Below are 22,368 nucleotides of genomic sequence, written 5' to 3'. Positions count from 1 at the left end.
AGGAATTGATATTATAGGGGCATCTGCAGCGAGCATTCAAACCCCCCTCTCTCCCAATAAGGATAGGGCCATCTCTGTTTTCCCATATCCAGCTGGCAAATACATTAGCTAGGGCTTTATGAATGGCATCTGGGGATGGGGGTTGGGGGTCTTATAAACAGACAACCAACAACGAGGATTCAATATCCTCAAACCTGACTGCTACTTCTGCCACCAGAACATAATCCAGACAATCAGTCGAGACAGTTCTAAATAGTTTCAAGTGGTATTCACCCCAATCAGGAGGCCAACATACGGATGCCTGTAAATCCCTCTTTTAGAAGAAACCTGGCTAATTTCAAAGCCATCAACAAAGTAGGACTCCCGCATCCAAGTCTTGTGCAACATAAAGATATGGTTATCTGCTAAACATTTCACTGAGGCTTCAGTCCCCATCAAGTGGGCAACCCCCCCTGGTATTCCAGGGGAAATGGAGATCCTTCATTGATCCTTAGTGGTTATTACTGGAAGTATTGCCGCTAACAATCGCAGTACTCTCTGTATTTCATCGGAAGCGGACCTTCCGACTTCTGCTTTGGAAGGAGGCTGTTAAGAGAGGTTTTTCTCCTTGGAACCGGGAGATCAGGGTCAGGGGATTTGGGATCGAAATCCAATTCAAGGCCAAATTTATGCAGTTGTTTTTTGTAATTACGAATCAGCCAGAACGAATCGGAGACCTTACAGTGGATTTGGGAGGCATTTGCATTAGTGCATTTAAGAGGCTCCACAAAAGAAAAGTCTAACCTAACTAGATCTTTCAATGAAGGTATTTGGTGTAACATAATTAGAAGTTTCGAACGATTCACCCACTTATTTCTCTTCAGTTGGCAAGTTCTTTTAATGGTGACGGTATATGTGTCCAAGTCTACACTTGGTTAATAGAAGGCAACTTACAACATGCAATGCGACAGCACACTAAATAACCACAAAGTTCATTGAAACAGAGAACAAAGCCGGTTGTGGTTGTTGACTGTAGCAAGGCATGAATTCACGACTAAGCTCACATTAAAGGTTTGGGTGGGAGGTGGAGACAGTGAGACTGTGATGTAGGTATGACTGGAAGTGTGAGTTATAGTGGTAGGGTGATATAGGCATGAATACAAGAGAATTGTCATATGTAGGAATACATAGATGTGAGAGTGAGACAGAGATTACCGAGACTTTATTTTAGAACCTGATCAAAGTAGGGGTGAAGTGGAGGTTGGAGGTCGAATGGGAGATGATGAGGTTGGATGTAGTGCAGGAGGTGAGAGGGATATTGGAAGAGATGGAGGTGAGAGAAGGGTAGAGGCGGAGAGCACTGGAAGAATGAGGGGGTAGAGGTGAGGACATTTTGCCGAGGTAGCTGTGAGAAAGACAAATACCGATGCTGGGGCGAAAGAAAGGCAGGCTAGAGAATGAGAAAGATATGAATAGGTGTAGTGAGTGTATGAGGGGGTCATATGTGCAGAGGAGGTAACGAAAGTGGAAGAACTAGATGTGGATATGGACATATGTGCATGAGAGGTAGAAGTGAAGTTCAAACTGAGAGATGGCGAGTGCAGGAAAACTTAACAATGAGAGGAGGGAAGATGAGAATGGTGGAGGTGGCGTCTTGCAAAGGCTATGCAAGTACTTTGGTATTGTCCGATGCTGAGCATGTGCACAAGTTTACATTTAACGCTATCTGCCCCATCTATATAACTCTCTCTTCTTCCACTCTGCTCCTTCCCAAATGTGCTTATATGGCAGCTGTTGTTTATTCCAGACCACCTTCTGTTCTCATCATGAAACTGTGGTTTTATCGTCTGTGTATTTGTAGGAAGAATGTTTTCCAAGTTCCTTTCACCCCTTGTGCGCACTCAAATACCAGAATATTGTGTTTAGCACAGCAGTAGTGCGCAATGGTCTTATATGATAGATAAGGGTGAATATTGAGCAATGTGCCCCCCTTAAATATTCTTAAAATCTTTGAATTATATTATATTGACTAATATCTATTTTAGCTGCAATAACCCCACATAGACCGCTGTTCACAGGCAGTCCTATACATTGATACATAGCACAAATAGTTGCTTATAACTGCGCTAATTGGCGCAAATATACCCGAATATTTCTGCAGTGCTCTTATAGCCAAGCCCGTGGGTTGGAAAAATAAATGGTGCATAATGGTCTGAATTGATTTATTTCTACATTTATTGCACGCACCACCACAAACTAAATTGTATTTGGGCACGAGGATTGCTGCTGATTTAGGAGGCACTAGAAAAACAACGTAGTGACACACAAAGGCTTATTTGCGCAACTTTATATCTGTGACTTAACTGATACTTTTCATACAACCACCGTACCAACATTTCAGGGATAACACTCCTTTTTGTCTCTTTACAATAGCATTTTCTCTCAAGAGTTATTATCAATGTGACTTTTTTTTTACACAAAGTTTAATTTGTACCCTTTTTTAATAATTCATTTTGCAATCATCATAGGTGGTGTCCAGTCAAAGTTCATTCCCGGCAGTAGCTGAACAAACCATCGGGACAGCTCTAAAGGTAAGTTAAACCATCTGATTACATATTTTAATAAGAGTTAAGGATCGTTTTAGTGCAATTCTGTCCATTTGTTTCCAGACCTGCCAATTAAGTCTGGGCATTAGTTTTACATGTATTTACTTACTTATTCTTATATTTATTTACATGCATATTATGTGATTGTTTATTAAATAATATTTTTGAGCTGAAGGCTGGCTGCATGCCATCATTACCATTATGTCAATACTATGTTCTGTGATAAGGGGTTTTGCAATACTGGTGATCACAGAGTATCATATATTACAAATGCCATATCATATCATATCATATCATATCCGAGGGTCAGTTTATCTCTTAATTTTAATTTGCATGCTTCACTGCAGGGCCTGCGGTAGCAACCATGTTGTTATGGTTAAGTTGCTCATCTCGTAGGAAGTGCACTTTTTTGGTGGCTTATAACTTTGCTCCCCCTGGATGAATCCTTACCAAACTTTGCAAAAACAGTATATGGCCGAGCTTGAACTCTTCTGGCAAGTTTGGTGAGGTTTCGTCAAGGGGGGGCAAAATTGTAGGGGAGGGCCCGTAATTTGCTCACATCTACAGCCCAAACCGCTGGACGGATTTTCACCAAATTTGCAGCAGGAGCGGCGGCTTGGTCCCAAAAGCGTGCTTTTGTAAATTTGGTGTAAATCTGTCCAGTAGTTTTTTTTTTTTTTTGAACAGCCCAAAAGTAGGTCCAAAAAAATGTGTGATATCTGGGTATGGTCCGTGCACTCACTTCCCTGTTCGGTCCGCGGGCAGGCCCCCAATTGGCCCAGAGGCCGACATGATGTCCGTGGACATCGGACATGCCCACTGATTGGATGGTGAAAAGCGTGAAGCGCGTCAGATCTTTGGTAACGCACGCCATGGTGGATTCACGGACATCCACTGGTGTCCGCGAACATCGTGGTAAAAACCTATTAAAAATCACATCATTGCACTTGTCAAACTCATCAAACAATCTCTGGGGAGGTGAGGGGTGATCAGGATGGGATAGGATATGGCGGGAAGAAGCAAAAAAAGGGTTGTTTTCATCCCTGAAGTCCGGCGAACAGTCCTGATGTTCGGGGACAGTCCTGTGATGTTCGGGGACGTCCATGCTTATTTTTACATAACTGGGTTGCTAAAAAGAAGTTTTTGGATCGCTTATAACTTTGGCGCCACTCAATAAAACTGCATGAAATTTTGGAATTTTATTATAGACCTGAATGGTTTTGGAAAGTGTGGAGCAGTTTTGTCAAGAGGGAACACAATTAGAGGGGTGGTCCCAAAATATTGTAAAGGCTGATAAATGTGGTGCCATTTGACGAATCTGCAAAGAAAAGTCAGCAAAACGATTTTAAATCTAGGAATAAATGTCTTTGTAAAGTTTGGTGGGATTTTGTCAAGAGGGGGCTAAATTAGAGGGGGGTCTCAACATTTCTAGATGGCTTATAACTTTGTTGCCGTTTGACGAACGTGGACAAAAGTTTCCAGAAAGATTATAGACCCAACCTTGAATGTTTGTGTAAAGTCTGAATGGATTTTGTCAAGTGGGTGCTAAGTTATATGTCTATTGTATGTAAATACATTTTGACACTTTTGAAAAAATAAAACACGTGGATTTCCAGCAAACTTGTGTAAGGAACATTGTCAAGGACATTAAAGCATGGTTTTGCAAATGTGCCCGTGTTTGATTTTTCGACAAGTGTCATAATGTAGGTACAAAAAATAGTGATCTACTTTTGGTGACTGAGGTATAGCATAAGGTCATGACCCGGACAATCTGGCTACTGGCCATGACCAGGAGGGACAACAAATGTGGTTAAAGTGGCCATGTCCACCTGGAACCGGCTATGTGGTAAAGTTATTCGAAAGTGGGATAGGTTTTAATGGGAAAAAAATGTGCTCATGGTAATATGGTCATAGGGTTCTCGCTTTTGCCTTATGCAGGCTGCCATGGAAAGGGAAGAGGGCCTCTGTTTGGAGCCCCGCCTTCCCTTTCCATGGTAGCCATCTTGGAAAAGAGTTTTCCTTCAGCGTGACACTGCAGGCCTTCTGGTGTAGGAAGAAAAATCCTTTTTTTTTTTTTTTTAGAACCCCAGTTTCCCGCTTTGGGAACCCGGGTGCTAATGGCCTATTGGCCCTATTGCAGGGGCTGGAACGGGGGATAACGGTCCGGAGCCGTCATTGGGCCGATAACTTGGCCTGCCTGGCCGTTATCCCCTGTTTCAGTCCCTGGAACAAGGGATGAACGCCACATTATTTCCATTACCATAACACAAAATGCTAATGGAAATGTTGGAAAATGTTATTGAGATTATGTACTTTACTGAGAAATGTAAAGTAGATGAGTCTATAAGATTTTTTTATTTCAATTTTTTAACTGTGAAGGTGCTTCCTAAAGGAACCTTCTTTTTGTTTTTGTTTGATGTATTTTTATTTTTGCAGGAGATGTTAGAACGTAAGGTGGGGAGGGAAATGATAATATCGAGGGGCAGGTTGACAGGGGAAGATGTTGTGCGTGTGTTACATCTAAGGTAGGGGGCAGTGTTTATCATGCTCCTTGATTACTGCTTCAAAAGCACTTCGAAATTGCTTCCCCCTGCAGAGTGGTGTGTTGCAGTATATACAGAGGACTGTTGTCTTCGAAAGATATGGATCAACAGCCTCTTTTATTGCTTGCAAGGTAGCTGCTGGGATTATGTGTCCCACAGAAGTAGCCTGTGTGGTTACAGTATTGGTTGAGGAAGATGAGATGAAGGAAGACAGCCTACTACTTGCTAAGAAAGGAACAACCTTTCTGAGAGCATTTCATTGGTTGGATTTGGTGTGGAGGCAAATGGAGGTGGTCCTGTAGGAGTACTGTCCAGGTAGTCCGCAAATTCATACAAAGTTGCACTCAGTGCTTTTCACTTTGGTAGCTTTAGCCTTTGGTACATTCCCAACAGTGGTAAAGAACTGCCACACCCATGATTCTCCCTGGGTGCTTGAGGTAGGCACTTCCTCTACCTCATGTTCTTGGTCCTCGTCATTGTCTTTAGAAGTACTGCGCTTTATTTCTTGTGTCGGTCCTCCAGCTGGTGGTGGCTCTTGGGGAGGAGGGATGGCAATAGCTGATGGCATTGTTAAGATACATAGCAGTTTTGCTAATATTCTTCCAAGTATGTGCTTTGTACTAGATTGTTAATGGATAATGAGTAAGTGTAGGTGTAGGAGCTGTGCAAGGGTACATTTTGAGCTTGAAAGTTCCTAGATCAGTAGAAAGTGCAGTTCCGAACTGTCCTCGAAACATGGACCCGATCGGGAAGTGCAGACACATTTGCAGACACATTATCATGCCGCGCACAAGCTTATGGTCATGTGGCACTGTCCGGAAAGTCTGCAATGACGTCAGACGTTTGTGGATGTCGACGAATGCAAAAACAATGGACAAAGTTGAAAAAAGTGTATAGTAGTGTTAAAAATGATGCTAGAAGGTGGGAAATGGCAGAGTTTGAAAGTGAAACTTTGTAAATTGGACAACAATGTTGCTATAATGGGCTATGTATGATATTAGTAATTTGTAGGAAAATAGCATGCACTACTAAAAACCTATGAAGTTCAATGAAAAAACGTTGTTAAAGGGAAGTTATGGTTACAAGTAAAACTGAAAAAACTCAGAAATTCGCCAGTTATGGTAAGATAAGCAACCATAACATGCGCCACCACCGTGCACTGCTAAGACTAACACTAACAAGGATGACATCACAAATGTCATTGATGACATCACTGATGACATGTGAAATTAATTTTGATGAAAAGTCCCTACAAGGGGTTGTGTTTATAATGTTGGTAACAAGATGTCAGGGGTGATCTGGAGACATATCATAAACTACTTAATCTATTAAAGAATGTAATCTTCTAAACAACATTGTATTGGAGTGTTGTTGTTAATACAGGAACCTAATTATACATAAACATAGGCAATGGCTGCAGCATGCACCATAGAAGTACAATATTTATAATCTTGTAATTTTGGATAGTAAAATAATGAATGTTACCTTATCAGAGTTTTGAGTAATGTTAAACATGTAAACAAGCTAACAATTCAAGACTTACTACACACTTGTGCTAGTACAAACAATACATATGAAGACCCACAATGCATACCAATCAGAGGCACATACAGGGAAACTAAAGTAAGGAAGAAAGAAACAGCATCATCAGAAAACGTTAATAACATTAAAGTTTATCACCATGTATACAAATGAATTGTGTGTTTGAGGCGTGCTTATTGCCCCATGTATGTGCACCATGAGCTGAGACCAAACTCTAAGGAAAGTACTTTAAGAAAATATGACAAGGTTAACGTCTAGATATATAGCACCTTTTGAATTGTAATATTCTGACTGTCAGTGAACAAAACCACCTGACCTAGATATGTCTCTGAACAAAAACAAGTGTCCCAGATATGTGATGTCGTCAATGACATTTGTGATGTCATCTTTGAGGTCCTGGGTGTTAGTCATAGCAGTGCATAGTGGTGACGCGCGAGGTATGGTTGCTTAACTTACCATAACTGGCTAATTTCTGAGGTTTTTCGATTTTACTTGTAACCAGAACGTCCTTTAACAACGTTTTCTCATTGAATTTCATAGGTTTTTATTAGTGCAACTTAAACATAAAGTCCATTTAACATAGTTTTTTCAGTGACTCACAAATATATGTCTGTCTAATAGTTATTTTCCTTGCAAGATTAGGGCTTGGGGATATTTAAAAAAATATTCTTAGATGGGAAAACTTTTAAGAATTATTTTACTGATCGCTTCCTTTTGGCTTTGATGTTGGGATTGTGGTACACTAGAGCCCCTCCCTTTGTCTGCAGACTCACGTGCCCATTCCTTAAGGCGACCATGTAACAATTGAACTAACATCAAGGGCGTGAAAAGTGCTTAAAAAGTCTAACCTCTTTGAGGAAACCTAACTTGGCAGGATAAAAGCCCTATCCCATAGATGGAGGTGCTAGGCCGAGCCTTATAGACTACACTACCAAATCAACAACCAAGCAATGAGAAATCTAGCAGAAACCCTGCAGGTAAGGAGAATTGTGATGTTCCCTCATCCTGTCACTGTTTCCTTTAATGTTGCTCCAACCAGGGGTGTTGCTAGGTCTGGAAAAGATCTGGGGCTGCACTAGTGTCGGGATCGTCAGGACTCGGGGCTATCTAGCCTTTTGGTTGTAGACCCTGAGATTCTATCCGGGGCTACAACCAAAAGACTCGGGGCTATAGCCCCCCAATTCTCCTCCAGCAACGCCTCTGGCTCCAACTATAGGCCAGTTTGAGATCGTCCAGCAAGGATTTTCTCAGATCAGAGAAGTCCTAATGCTGGAAGCAAAAAAAAGAAAAGTGATATGCATGTCTGACATCTTAGAGGTCAACTTCCGATCTTAAGCGTAATCTGAGGCCACAAAATGCCGGGGTAGATAATGCTTGTGGCCTAAGCGGCCATCATGAGCCAGGTGCACTACAGTTCCTGTCAGACCCCTCTGATCATCGACACACTGCTAAGAGTGACACATAATGCTTTGTGTTTGTTTCTCGCAAAATACGTATGAAATAGGTTACATAGACAGGTCACAAACTGAATAACCATTCCAGTGATTTAAATATTGGAAGCAGCTTGAGAAATTCCTGAATCACAGTGTCTTCAATTTCCTCAGCACCATCAGTCCATATGGAGTTTGCAACCAAAGTACAGCCAAAAGAAGCGTAACCTGGAAGTGTAAAACTTCCCAATTTCTGTAAGAGCTAAAAACCTTAATAGTTCTGACTTGTTTAACCAGAAAGTTTGAACAAAAAAAGATGGTAGCTTTAACTTGTAAAAGACAAGCAAACAATCACAGACGACCATTCCCTGTCTCCTACCAAATACGTAGGCGCAGATAAACAAGTAGCATCAGTAAGCCTTTTAATAGCTTCCATATGTTCTTTAATATTCTTAGTGTTCTCAGTGTATTCAAGTTCTGTTCTAATTTATACTAAAAAGGCTGTCAACTGAGCCCCCCCCTGACGAATTGTCATAGTCCAAGGAATCCAGAGAAGACTTGGGACTGATTGGTTGCATGCAAACGCTAATTTATGTGTGTAAAATAGATGGCTTAGGGTAAGGCCGGCCTATAGGGTACATACTCTGAGGAAGCAGGGTACAATGCTAGATATTGGTGTAAGGCATGGGGTGTATAACCTTTCACTCTCCAAACATATTGGATGGCAACTACCATAGGCCCTAGTTAGGATGGTCAATAGTGAGATACCATGGGCATTGTAGTACAAAACATCTGGAGAACTGCATGTTGCTGACCCCTGGTGTAGAGGTTCAAGGAAAACAATTCAGTGAGAGGAGTATTCAAACAGTCGTCTAAAACATATGGGAGCCCCTCTACTGAGAACAAACAGAGCCAAATAACCTGTTCTCCGGGTTGGTTCCCACTTAGGAGGATCTACAACTATGTTTAAGTTGTTCCGCAAAATCTACCTGCTGATCTGCCTCCTGCTCCGCCTAGACGACACAACCGCACCTCTCGATCAGCCCCTTGTCTTCCTGCAGGATTCTTAGAGACTGCATCTGAGGCCGATGCTTCTCAGGATGGGGTTTCCACTCATACTGCCACCTAGGATGAGTTTGATAACCTGGTCCCGACAGATGGTGAACCTGATGACTCCCCCCCCCCCCCTATAAAGGATTCTCCTCCTTACGAAAATGTACTTTCGAAGGGATTGTGTCCTGCGACGTATTCCTCATCTTAGATATCTCCTTCCAGCTCTGCTGGCCTCGGAAAATTTTTTCTCTAGAGGGCGCTGCGCGTCAACGTCCTCCGAGTCGATGTCCTTCGACAGCCGCCGTATCGACGTCGATGTCATCCTGCCTATAAAGGCCGCGTGCAGCGTCCGTTGCTCAGTTCCGTTTTTCCGTGCTTACTCAGTGCCTCGGAATACCGTTGCTCAGTTCTTAGTCAAATTAATCCTATTTACCTCGAGTTATTCGATCCGTACTCGATGGCTTCCTCGTCGGAACCGACAACTCCTCGATCCGGCTTCAAGAAATGTCGAGATTGTGGGAAAAAGATGTCGTTGACCGATCCTCACAGAAATTGTCTGTGGTGTTTGGGAGCTGAACACCATTGTTCGGAATGCGAGGATTGTATGTCCATGACAGCTAAGGCCCTGAAGGAGCGTAGGGGGAAGCTGGAGAAAGGTGAGACTTTTAAAGCTTCTTCTTCGTCGACGAAGTCGAGACATTCGTCTCCTCGTCACCGTTCGCGCTCCAGGTCTCGGAGTGGGTCTCATCACTCCTCGAGATCGAAGCACTCGAAGAGGAGACGTCGAAGATCCCCTTCTCCGTCTTCCTCTTCCTCTGTTTCGCCAAAAAGAATCCCTTGCCCCACGAAACATAGTTCCCGGGCTGAATGGGAGGAATTCCAAAAGAATATGATGAGCGTCTTCGAGAAAGCGGCCTCGACCCCCTTGAAGACTCCCGAGAGCGATGCTCTGGTCGAAAGACCCAAAGGTCAAAAACGCCGCGAGTCGCAGTACCCGGCGAAAGAAACCTCTCGAGCGCGTCTCGAACCCTCGAGCTGGACTATGACCTCCAAACCTTCCTCGAAGGTGCCGTCGACGAAGGTTCCGTCGACGCGGTCGACGAGGGTTCCGTCGACGAAGGTTCCGTCGAGGTCGATGTCTTCGACGCCGTTGTCGAGGGGACCTTCGACACACGGGTCTGTCGACTCGACGCCAGCTTCGACACCGGCGTCGACGCCAAGAAAAGTCACGGTTACCACACATCCAGTGACTATCCCCAGGCCCTCGACGTCGATGGCTTCGATATTGTCGAGTAGAATTCCAATTCTGTCGAGGTCTTTGAGGCCTCCACCTCTGTTTTCGACGCCACGCTCAAAGCCTTCGGCGTCGACGACATCGACGTTTTCGAGGCCAATAATGACAAGTTCGGCACCCTCTGCCTTGGAAATGGGATTTACTCCCTTTATGAGTTCAGAACAATTGAGAACTATATCCTCAATTTTAGAAGAGGGTGATTTGTCTGAACAGGAAGACACATTTGAGTTACAGGGACCTGTAACCCCAGTTCGAGAGGAATTTTCCTCTGAAGAGCGCAGATTAAAGGATCTTCATGATTCTTTACATGAGGCAAGTGGGTTAGACACTTCCCCTGAGGTGGAGTTTGCTAAGCCAGACCCGGGGAAGCATGCTGAAACCCCCTACAGAGCCTTAATGGCCAGGATTACAGAGTTCATGGGGTGGTCTGCACCTTCACAATCTTTCCAACAAGATGACCTCACGGATATTCTTGACAAAGGCCCACAAGAGGATCCTGTGGTGCCCTTTCATAAAGCTCTTCAGAGAAAGATCATGACAAACTGGGAAACCCCAGATGTAATACCAGCAGTAAATAAAAAACTGTCTACAAAGTACAGGGTATCTTCCACAGACCCAGAGTTTTTGTCTAAACACCCATCCCCAGAAAGTCTGGTGGTACAAGCAGCATCCTCTACCGATGTCAAGACGGCTTATCCTACCGTCCCACAGGACAGGGACGATAAAAAATATGATGCTATGGCAAAGAAAGTCTTTTCAGCATGTAGCATGGCGTTAAAGTCTGTTAATGCTACTTGCACCCTTGCTAGGTTCAGCCATACACTTTGGGAGTGTGCTTCTACAGCGGCTGACTGCATCCCGGAGGGAGAAGAAAGGGATGCGTTCCTGAATATTATACAGGACGGTAAAGACGCTATGTGCGAATCCCTCCAGACGGGCATTGATTCGGCTGACAGTATCAGCAGAGCAATGGCGGCAAGTACATCAACCAGGAGATTCGCTTGGTTGAGAAAGTCGGGCTTTGCCCCAGATGTGCAAGCCAGGCTCTTGAACATGCCATTCGATGGCTTTTCTTTGTTCGGGAAAAAGGCGGATGACAGTTTAGAGAAACTGCAAACTTCAAAAGCAGCAGCAAAATCCCTAGGAGCTGCAATCCGTCAGAATCCTTTTCGTCCCACAGGAACCTCTGCGAGGGGCAAGTCCTTTCGCTTCTACTCCGCATTCGGAAGAGGTAGAGGACGACCGGCTCAAAGGGGTCAAAGAAGAACTACCCGAGGTGGACGGGGTAGATATTCAAAAGCCGCAGCAACAGCAGGTGCCTCTTTACCATCGGCATCTGCATCAGCCGCCCCAAAACCACTCTGAGGACTTCCCTCACAGGACACCTGTAGGAGGCAGGTTGACTCAACATCTGGCGGTATGGCAGGCTATCACGTGATGCTTGGGCATTGGAAACAGTTGCCCAAGGTTACTGCCTGCCTTTCCTACGTATACCTCAGAGTCATCCACCGGGGATCAGCTCTCAGAAAGCTCCAGATCAGCTCCTCTTGCAGGAAATTTGGGACCTGCTAGAGAAAGGTGCCATAGAACCGGTACCTGTAGCGGAGAGGAACAAGGGCTGGTACTCCCCTTACTTTCTCATTCCAAAGAAAGACGGAGGACTGAGACCCATCTTGGACTTGCGAGAATTGAACAAATTCCTCAGAAAAGACAAATTCAAGATGGTCACTCTTTCTCAGATCCTCCAGGCCCTTCAGTTTCAGGATTGGTTGGTATCCCTGGACCTTCAGGACGCTTATTTCCATGTGCCTATCCATCTCAAACACAGGAAATACCTGAGGTTCGCAATTGGCAACTCTCACTATCAATTTCGAGTGCTGCCATTTGGGCTGACCTCCGCCCCGAGGGTCTTCACCAAGTTAATGTCGGTAGTGGCTGCAAGTCTATGGAGGGAAGGGATTCACGTCTACCCCTACCTGGACGATTGGTTGATCAGGGCTGTTTCTCCGGAACAAGCTCAGATCCAGCTAAATCACGTGTGCCATTTCCTTCACAGACTGGGCTTCTCCCTCAATTTAAAGAAGTCACAAATTATACCATCGCAGAGACTCCAGTTCATAGGAGCGATCCTGGATACTTCCCTGGGAAAAGCCTCGCCACCAGAGGTGAGGGTTCAAGATATTCTACAGATGGTTACCAAGTTCCAGCATGCCCAACGTCTCCCAGCCTTCGACTTTTTGAGGTTGCTAGGCCTCATGGCATCCTGCATTTTCCTAGTGCCAGAGGCTCGCCTGAGAATGAGATCCCTCCAGTGGGCACTGAGGACTCAGTGGTCACAATTCTCAGGGAGAATGACAGATCTTTTTCAGGTTCCCGGCAGGGTGGCTCGAGACCTTCAGTGGTGGGCCTGTCAGGAGAACATTCTGAAAGGAGAACAGTTTTGGCAACCCTGGCCGGAGATAACAGTAGTCACGGATGCCTCACTCACGGTGTGGGGAGCCCACGCCAACGACTTGACCATCAGCGGTCGTTGGTCTCCATCGGAGTCCAGACTACACATCAACCTGTTAGAGCTGAGAGCCATCAGACTGAAGGCGTTCCTGCCAGCTGTACAAGGGAAGAACGTCCTGATAATGACGGACAACACGGTGGCCATGCATTACCTCAACAAAAGAGGAGGCGTAGGATCACTACCCCTGTGCAGAGAGGCGATGCAGCTCTGGTTTTGGGCAATCCAAGAAGGAATCTCTCTATCGGCAGTTCACCTAGCCGGAGAGAAGAACTTGACAGCGGACGCTGTGAGCAGGCAGAACACAGTCTCACACGAGTGGGAGCTAGCTCAGGAAGTCCTTCAAGAGATCTTCGCCCTTTGGGGAACCCCTCAGGTAGATATGTTCGCCACCAGCCTAAACAGGAAATGCGACCTGTTCTGATCAAGGGAATTTCCCCCGAGAGGAGCTCTGGAAGACGCGTTCATAGTGGACTGGGAGTTTCCGCTTCTGTACGCGTTCCCACCGGTCCCTGTCATTCCTCAAATGATCAGGAGGTTGAGAAGATTCCGGCGAACCATGATCCTAATTGCCCCGGATTGGGCCAGGAGAACGTGGTACCCGGACCTTCTAGACTTGTCCATCTGCCCTCCAATTCGACTTCCACTCAGAGAGAACCTACTCTCACAGAAGGGAGGTCAGGTTCTCCATCCAGACATCAAAACCCTCAACCTTCAGGCTTGTCTTCTGAAAGGCTGAGGTACAAGGATTGGGACCTCCCTGATGATGTTATGGAGGTGTTGCTTACGGCAAGGAGGCCGGCAACAAAGTTTTTATACCGCTGCCGTTGGAACAGATTTTGCAGCTGATGTAGAGAACAGAATATCGACCCTTTTTCATGTGGTACACCAATGGTTTTGTCCTTCCTACTATATTTGGCAAATTCAGGCCTTCAAGTTGGCACCATTAAGGGCTATCTCGCAGCGCTATCCATCTTTAAGCGTACTGCGGAAGAACCATCCTATTTCAAATTACTCTTGGTCATACAGTTTCTAAAGGGGTTAACCAATGTTTATCCCCCAAGACCATTCCAAGCTCCCCTATGGGATTTAAACTTAGTACTAACTTTCCTGATGGGTACACCTTTCGAACCTCTCCATTCTTGTTCGTTAAGATTCCTTACCCTTAAAACTGTTTTATTAATAGCACTTACATCTGCTAGAAGGGTGAGCGAATTACAAGCTCTTTCTTGTAAACCCCCTCATACAATCTTTCACAAAGACAAAGTTGTCCTGCAAGTGAAGCCTAATTTCCTCCCAAAGGTGGTTTCTGAATTCCATATCACTCAGAAGATTACCCTACCATCTTTCTATCCTCCTCCTCACCCGGGGAAAGAGGAAGAGAGGTTACACAGGCTAGACCCTAGGAGGGCTTTAAGTTTTTACATTAGTAGACTAGCCAGGATAAGACAGGCAGACCAGCTGTTTGTAGGTTATACAGGTCACAAGCTGGGGTTACCAATAACTAAGCAGACCATTTCCAGATGGATCATTCTAGCCATTCTGGAATGTTATAAACTGGCAGGGAAAGAGCCCCCTCAAAACCTTAGGGCTCATTCGACCAGAGGTATTGCAGCTTCATCGGCCCTCAAAAGAGGCGTGCCGGTTAAAGACATATGTGCGGCCGCTACATGGTCGTCTGTCCATACCTTTACACGTTTTTACAATCTGGATTCCTCATCCAGTCAAGAGACTAGGTTTGGAAGGGCTGTACTGCATTCTATTCATCAATAGAAGACAGCGTGAAGTCAGTACTCCCTCCTCCGAATATAGAATACTGCTATGGGAGCCTATCTAAGATGAGGAATACGTCGGAGGACACAATCCCTTCGAAGAACAAGTTACTTCTTACCTTGTAACGTTCTTTCGACGGGATGTTCCTCCGACGTATTCCTCATCGACCCTCCCATCCATCCCCGCAGTTCTACTTCCCTTGTTGTTGCAGTTTACGCTCCTTCAGGGTGATTAGTTAGTCCAGAAAGTATTATTGTGGGCTACAAAATGGAACTGAGCAACGGACGCTGCGCGCGGCCTTTATAGGCAGGATGACGTCGACGTCGACTGTCGAAGGACATCGACTCGGAGGACGTTGACGCGCAGCGCCCTCTAGAGAAAAATTTTTCCGAGGCCAGCAGAGCTGGAAGGAGATATCTAAGATGAGGAATACGTCGGAGGAACATCCCATCGAAAGAACGTTACAAGGTAAGAAGTAACTTGTTCTTCTGAGGAACAGAGGAAAGAAGGTTTCTTGTATTACCACAGGGAACAGACACACAAAACAAACTCTTGGTTCCAGTGGTCAGTGACATTTGGGATGATAGTCTCCTGACCATGAAGAACCTCTTTACAGCTCCTCCGAAAGAGGACAGGTTCAGAAAAAATACAGGGCATCTGACATTGCACCCAAGTGCCTGTGAACCCATCCGAGTCTGGATTCTGTGGTCTTTGAGGCAGCTTGCAAATGCTTCACCAACCACTTTGCTCTGTGCGCGGTACCATTGGATGCGGAACGAAGACAACTAGATGCTTTTTTGGAAAGCGCGTTGTCTACGGGGGCCACCGCCATTAAGACCACTAACTCCATTTGATTGTGCTATGACAGGGACTTGGGTTGCAAGCTCGGTCCCATCCTAGATTTCTTGTCGGTCGACAAGAAAGAGGAGGCTTTCAAGCTCCTTCATGAGTGAGAGGTTGCTTCCTATGATGGTTAATCTGTGGCAGTAGACATAGCTGACAACGGCTTTTGACGTCAGGGATGGCTAAAAGCTACCAACTTCCAGACAGAGGTGCAAGCAAAGGTTGTAGACATGCCTTTCGATGGCAAGGATCTCTTCAGAAAGAAAGTCACTGACACCCTCCAAGCCATCAAGATTGACACTGTACCTTGCAGAGCACCAGCAGTCCTTTTGTTCCAGGAAAATCCTGTTTTTCCAGGACTCCCCAAGACTACAGACCAACTTATAAGTCGCAATTGTATCAATCTAATACGTATGCCTCTGGTGACAACTACAGAATAATATCTCAGTCGTAAAGGGGTAATCAACTGCACTGTGGTTCCTTGTAGGCGAGCAGTCAAGCGGGTAAGCAGGCCTGAATAATTCACAGGCTCGCCCCTCCACTTCCACACCCCAGTTGGAGAGCTTCTTTCCGGTTTTCCTAATGAGCTGAAATAAATCACCACAGACAAGTGGTTGCTCTCCTTTTTTCAACACGGACACACCCTAGAATTTCTGCACCAACCGCCTAACATTCATCCGTCTGGAAAAAAGTGGAGAAAAATATTTCCCAGCACTTCGACCCAAAGTGTACTGTGAGGAGCCAGAAATGAGACACGGACACAGCGGATTCATGGTTTTGGCCAAAAACATTTATTAGAATAAAAGGGGGTTAGGTAATGCCTTTATGTCCCTACTCTAATATTTGTTTTCCCTATCTAAAACAAAATGAGAGTCCGTCCAATGTCAAGATGTCCAAAGCAAAACGTTCTATGTTACAATAACTATTCTGGTCCTCACGTTCAAATCAACTCCAAGGTGAAAAGGAAAAATTTCTTTGGCCTTGAGTAGTGTACACATGGTCAAAAAGGAAATGCCTAACTCCAACACACAAAGTTCCAGAAGGATAGAGTTCCTTGTCCCAGAGGGTTGTTCCCTTCCTTTGGATTTTCTCTTCACGCTGATTTATACTTTCAAGAATATCAGTTCTTTAGGTTTCTCTTGATTAACAGCACAATCAGTATACAAGACAACTTGGCTATTAGTCTGTATCTTGGCAGCATACCTGTTGTTCTCTCCCGCCAGGTTTTCTCTTCTCTTTGATATGTTTTAACTCAGCCTTTGGTAGTCCTGCTGTATCCTTATCAGGACTACCTTACGTGATGTATTTTACATTCTATTCAACTTGACCTTGCCTGGTATGCTTCCTTACCAGGACTTTCTTACATGAATACTTTTGCAGCTTGCATCTGCCTGGTACATTCTCCTGACAGGGCTTTTCTCTTTTGATTTGAATCTGCCTGGTATACTCTCCTTCTAGGTCTTTCCTCATATGTGGACTGTGCACACTTACAGACTTAATAGTCTCTTATATTTATTCTGTTTGGTCTTGACTCTGCCTGGTATACTATCCTGCCAGGGCTTTCCTTATAGGTATATGGCATACACTTACAAACTTGACAGTCTTTCATGTTTCCTTTGTTCTGTCTCTTTAAGTAATATTCACTTGCTGGCTCTTTCTCATATACTTAATTCAATGTTATTTGCTTTCGGGATGGTTGCCAATACGCACCGGTGTCCCTGCTTCTCTTGGGGACTCACTGGCTCTTGATAGCATGTATAGGTTTGCACACGGCAAGCCTGCAGCTCTTCAGCGTTCCGTTCCCTCTCGCTGCCTCTGCTTCATAGCTTCTGTGCCTCCGTTGATTGGGTGTCCTCATGTTACTGTATCTCAGCAATTAGTTGGTCACGGCTCCATCCCTTCCTCAGGCCAAAAGACACACCAAAGCAATGATCCGCTGTTGATCTTCTGTGGGATTCTCCAACCCTTACCGCAAATCCTGCTGGACTCCTTCCCTGCAGATGCTGCTCCTGGGGGCACAGCTGGACACGGTTTCTTACACAACTACCCCATCGGCTAGCAGGGTCAAAGCTATTCTTTCAAAAACCTGCTTGCTCTCACAGAAACAAGTCATGTCAGCCCTCACTCTAAACTTATTTCTGGGGATGATATTCTCCTGCATCCCCCTGATACAACATTGTTGACTTTCGTCTCCCAGTATGTACCTCGCAGATCTCTGCGTTCGGAAAACATGGGAATGATCAATTGTCTAAACTTCAGACGTTCAAATGGCCTCGGTAGATCCATCCCAATAAGCGCTGCAAAGCTGTGGAATACTCTCCCAACGGCTATAAGACTGGAAAAACTCCATGGCTTTCTGCAGAGCCCTGAAGGTCTCACTTTTTAAGTAACCACCAGATGTTGCAGGGTTTGCACGATTATTCAGTTGGCTTGTATACCTCTTTATGTTTGTCTTTGTCTGACTGTTGCGCCCTGATACCTGCGGGCTGTGGCACATTATAAATAAATTAATTCATTTTAAAAGTATGAGGCCTCTTCAGGAGTTCCTGGACCCCTGCTGGAAGCACGTCTTGGGTAACTGGGATGACAAAGTGCCACTCACACACCCTTTCCATGATGCCCTACTGTTATGCTTGAGCCAAAACATGGCGCTGGTGCGCAGTGTATTCTGGGGGCACTCAGAGCCATAATGGATATTTACTCCATGCCTCAGTGAAAAGCTGTATTTACTTTGCTGAGAGCTGAATTTACTTTCCTGAAGAAAACATGCTTTCCAAACCTGGTATGCAGTCAAGGACATTCTGCTGGAAAAGCTAGTTTTGTTATGTCTTGCTATGAGTTATGGGACTGTTTTCTGTGGCGTTTGTTCTTAGGAGAGGGAAACACTTTGCTCCTTGAGGTTACTGTCTGTTGACCCAGCTGGCAACCAACGGTTACCCATCAATGCGCAAGTGCATTGCCAGAAGGTTCGAGAAATTACCACCCCTTTTTGAGGAGTGCATATATGCGGAACCCCTCAACGGTCAGACGGGACAAGTACAAAGACCTCAGTCGGAAGGGGGGCGCCTTTGTCCGGCATACCTGTGGGCTGTTGTGCTCTCGGCCTGGCTGTTACCGGTGTCTTCCAGCCGCTTCTGGCGAGATGAGGGATTCAGGTACACCCACGGTGATGTATTTTCTTTTGAATTCTCTGCCATTTCTGTGATTTATTTCTGTGTTATCACTTGTTGCTTCCAAGCTTGGAATAAATAGCCGTAAAAGTGCTAAGCGTGCGTGTGGTTGTAAGTCATTGCGTCGTCTACCTGCGTTCAAAGTATTGGCTCTGCAATTGCGCTGGTGATTAATGACTGTCCGTGCCCTCTGGCCGAGCAATACACCTACCCTGGTGGTCTGTACCCACCAATCTGCCCTAGGGAGTGCCCTTCCAGCTGCCTGTTCACCAGATCACGGTTGTAACCGCTGCATCCTTGGAGGGCTGGGCAGCTACCTTGCCAGGGGCCTGTGGTCGCAGGATGCAAATGTGTTGCACATCAGTGTCCTGCAGCTGAAATCGGTGTTCTGGACACTGAAGTCCTTTCACCTCCATCTCCAAGGGTTGGTGGTTTGGGCATTCACGAACAACATGACCACCATGTTTTACATACGGAAAGAGGGCGGTATCCAATCGCCCCTTCTCTCAGCAGAAGCACATTCCCCTTGGAGATGGGCCCTGGTGCACACAATGTTCCTGTAGCTCTTTCATCTGCCAGGCATCCATATTTCGGTGGCCGATTCCCTCAGCAGGGAACTACGCTTTTGCAACGAATATGAACTCCACCACAACCAGGTTCCACACATCTTCCGGATATGCCTTGTTCCACAGATGGACTTCCTTGCCACTAAGGAAAATTTAAAATGCAGTGCATTCTTCAGCAGGTTCCCCAAAGCATTGGAGATGCCTTCACGTTTCTTTGTACGAACAAGTTTCTCTATGCATTCCCTCTGTTTCCGCTAATCCTCATGCTATGCCATGCTTTCAGATGACAGTGGTGCAAACTGCTTCTGGTCGCTCTAGCCTGGTCAAGAACATTCTGGTTTTCTAAGCCTCTCATTGGCACCTCCCGTCCGACTGCCTACATTCTTCAATCTCCTCTCAAGGGACACAAGAGCGGTCCTGCTCCAAATGCACCCTCGCTCAGTCTGATGGCCTGGCTCCTGCTTCCCTAGAATTCTGACACATTCCCATGCCACAGGGCTTTAGGGACATTCTTGCTTCTGAGCCTTCCACCGCCTTACTATAATCACAAATGGAAGCATTTCATGGTTTTCATATACTGTCAATAACATTGATCCTTTCCATTTCCAGTCTCAGGACATTCTACCATACCTTCTGTCATTGGCTTTCGGTGGTCTTGCCCATTCTTCAATTAAGGTTGATCTGGCTGCGATTTCCAGGTTAACTCGCACCTCTACCGCGCCCTGGTTATGGCCCCATTGACTCATTAAGGAATTCCTGAAGGTCCTCTTTCATGTTTTCCCATCAGTGCAGGCACCAGCTCCTGCTTGGGAGTTGAAAGTTGCTCTTCCCAAGTAAACAGAGTCTCCCTTGGAGCCCTAGCACAAGGCAGGCATTAGGTTTCTTTCCGGAAGACTGTTTTCTTGGTTGGCATCACATCTGCCAAGAGATTGGGGGAGATCCAAGATTTATCCTGCAAGCCACCCTACCTTGTTTTCCACAAATCCAAGTTCCTGTTACGGACGAATCCCACTTTCATGACTGAAGTGCCTCCGTCATTCCATTTTAATGAACCTTTGGTCCTGACTGTATTCCTTGACACTCCTTCTACTCTGGCGGAATGCTCGCTGCATTCCTTAGACTCTATGCAGGCGTTAAAGTATTATATTGCCTGTACCAACATTTGGTCCCATGGCTTTGGGCAAGGGATTGTCTAATGCTTTCATCTCCCGATGGCTATCGGTTTGCATCTGCTACTGTCAATGCATTGCTAATCGGCTGATTCTTGGTCGGCCAGGGGAACACTTCACAAAGGCAATTTCTTTCACCACCACCTTCCTCTCCAGTGTCCCACTGTTGTGCATCTGTAGCGCTGTCACTTTCAGGTTTGTCCACACCCTCCCAAGGTTCTTCTGCATTGACAGAGATTCTATGGCGGATTCCATAGTTGGACAAGCAGTGCTTTGCCATTTGTTTGCATAAGGTGAGCGTTTCAGAAGGTGGGACTACTTCCTCTGCCTGTTTTGCATTGTATGCATATGTGTATACCTCTTTATAATCTATTCAAACAGCAGAATTAGTATCTTTCATAGTTTCACATACAACCCTTGCACCTAGTCTGGATTTGGCTCTACTTCGCTCATCTTGGCACTGTCTCGTGTGCTATACTAATCTGAAGATGGCCTCCAGTGGTGGTGCTAAGGTCAACTCTGCCTATTGGCTACAGGGAAAATGACCCAAAACAACTCTAAGAGAATACCAGATTGACTGCAGTTTTTCAAATTCAGATGAAAACTGGTTTAATGTTACTGAGGATTTCCAGCCTGGTGACAGGATATCTTCAAGCAGCATGTGAAACTATGAAAGATGCCAATACTGGAGAACAGGAGTTGCAGGCAAGTAACTTATTCCTTATGTGGAACAGGATCACTGTGTATCTTGTTTGCAAGAATTCTGCAATAAGTGTGGTACCATAAACAGAGAGTCAATTTACTTGCTACAAAAAAAATTGCAATTTCTGTGAATTTTAGTTGTCTAGAATAAAGTTTGGCAGGATTAAGTAACCCTCTCTGTTAAGTGTGTGGTTTATATAATTGAATGTTTCTTTGAAGAGAGCCATTTTAAAGACTTTTTTAAAGGCTGGGAAGCTGGTTAATTGCCCGACTCAATGAGCTAGAATTTTCCAGAAGTGGAAACAGTTCACCCTCTTGGTTTCCGACTGTGTCTTTTACGTCTGAATTTTCTTTTGCAGATTGAGTTTCTGTAACTACGCCTGATGTTCCTGGAATCTATGTAGTTTAAATCTAACTTTAAGGGCGCAGACCCTTTGCACAGTGCAGAGGCTCATGAATTTCATGTGCTATTCAGTTAGAAACCAGTGAAGAATTTTCAAGACCATTGAGATGGGATCAAGCTTAAACAGATTCAAGCAACACCTGGCTTCATTTTTCTGAATTCTTTGTCTAATTTTTCAGAATTCTTTGTCTCGTTTGTAGATCAAGTGTGTTGCAATCTTCTAATCATGAAAGTATAAGGGCTCCAATGATTTTGATTCAGCAGCTTAGTGCAAGTGGAAGAATTGTCTTACTGATTACAGGAAATTCAAATGTTCAATCATCCATTAATTGGTGTGGTGTAGTTATGGAGCAAATACTGAATTTATTATGCATTTCTCATGATAATCACTTCATTATACTTTTTTTCTGTAAAGCCATTATCTCCAATTCTGTTTTGGTAGAATCTCATGAAATTAACTCACTTTACAGTTCAACTTCTATTTGCGTAGCTAAGTGGCTCCATGCATTTACCAATCGCCGACCTTTAAATAGGTTGTAAATGCTTTCAAGTTGATGGGAGCTGAAGAGTGCCTACTTAATTGCCATTCCTTTTTTGCTCTGAATGGTCTCACAATATCTACACTGCCAATGATATGTAGTGCTCCACAGGGGTCTACATTGTCTGCTTTGCTTTTTAACATTGAAATCTGTAAATTATCTCCCGGTAAACCTAGATTTGGACTATCTTTGTTAACCCGATGATACAGTGTTGTGTCACACACGACTTGAATAATTACAAGGGTTT

The 22,368-nt window shown here is 44.9% G+C and overlaps 1 protein-coding gene across 1 annotated transcript in view; it reads left to right on the top strand.

Annotated features, from left to right (window-relative positions):
* Window positions 1–22,368, top strand: part of COG5 (component of oligomeric golgi complex 5) — a 2,640,594-nt gene that overhangs the window by 2,227,922 nt on the left and 390,304 nt on the right. Inside the window, exon 16 of the mRNA XM_069629143.1 lies at window positions 2,508–2,570. Within this exon, the coding sequence (XP_069485244.1) occupies window positions 2,508–2,570 (63 nt within the window). The remainder of the gene's footprint in view (window positions 1–2,507; window positions 2,571–22,368) is intronic.

This window comes from Ambystoma mexicanum, chromosome 12 (genome assembly GCF_040938575.1).
Source record: "Ambystoma mexicanum isolate Mex_15411 chromosome 12, UKY_AmexF1_1, whole genome shotgun sequence".
NCBI lineage: Eukaryota > Metazoa > Chordata > Amphibia > Caudata > Ambystomatidae > Ambystoma > Ambystoma mexicanum.
Note: the sequence above shows the minus strand (reverse complement) of the source record. Positions and strands in the feature narration are given on the sequence as shown.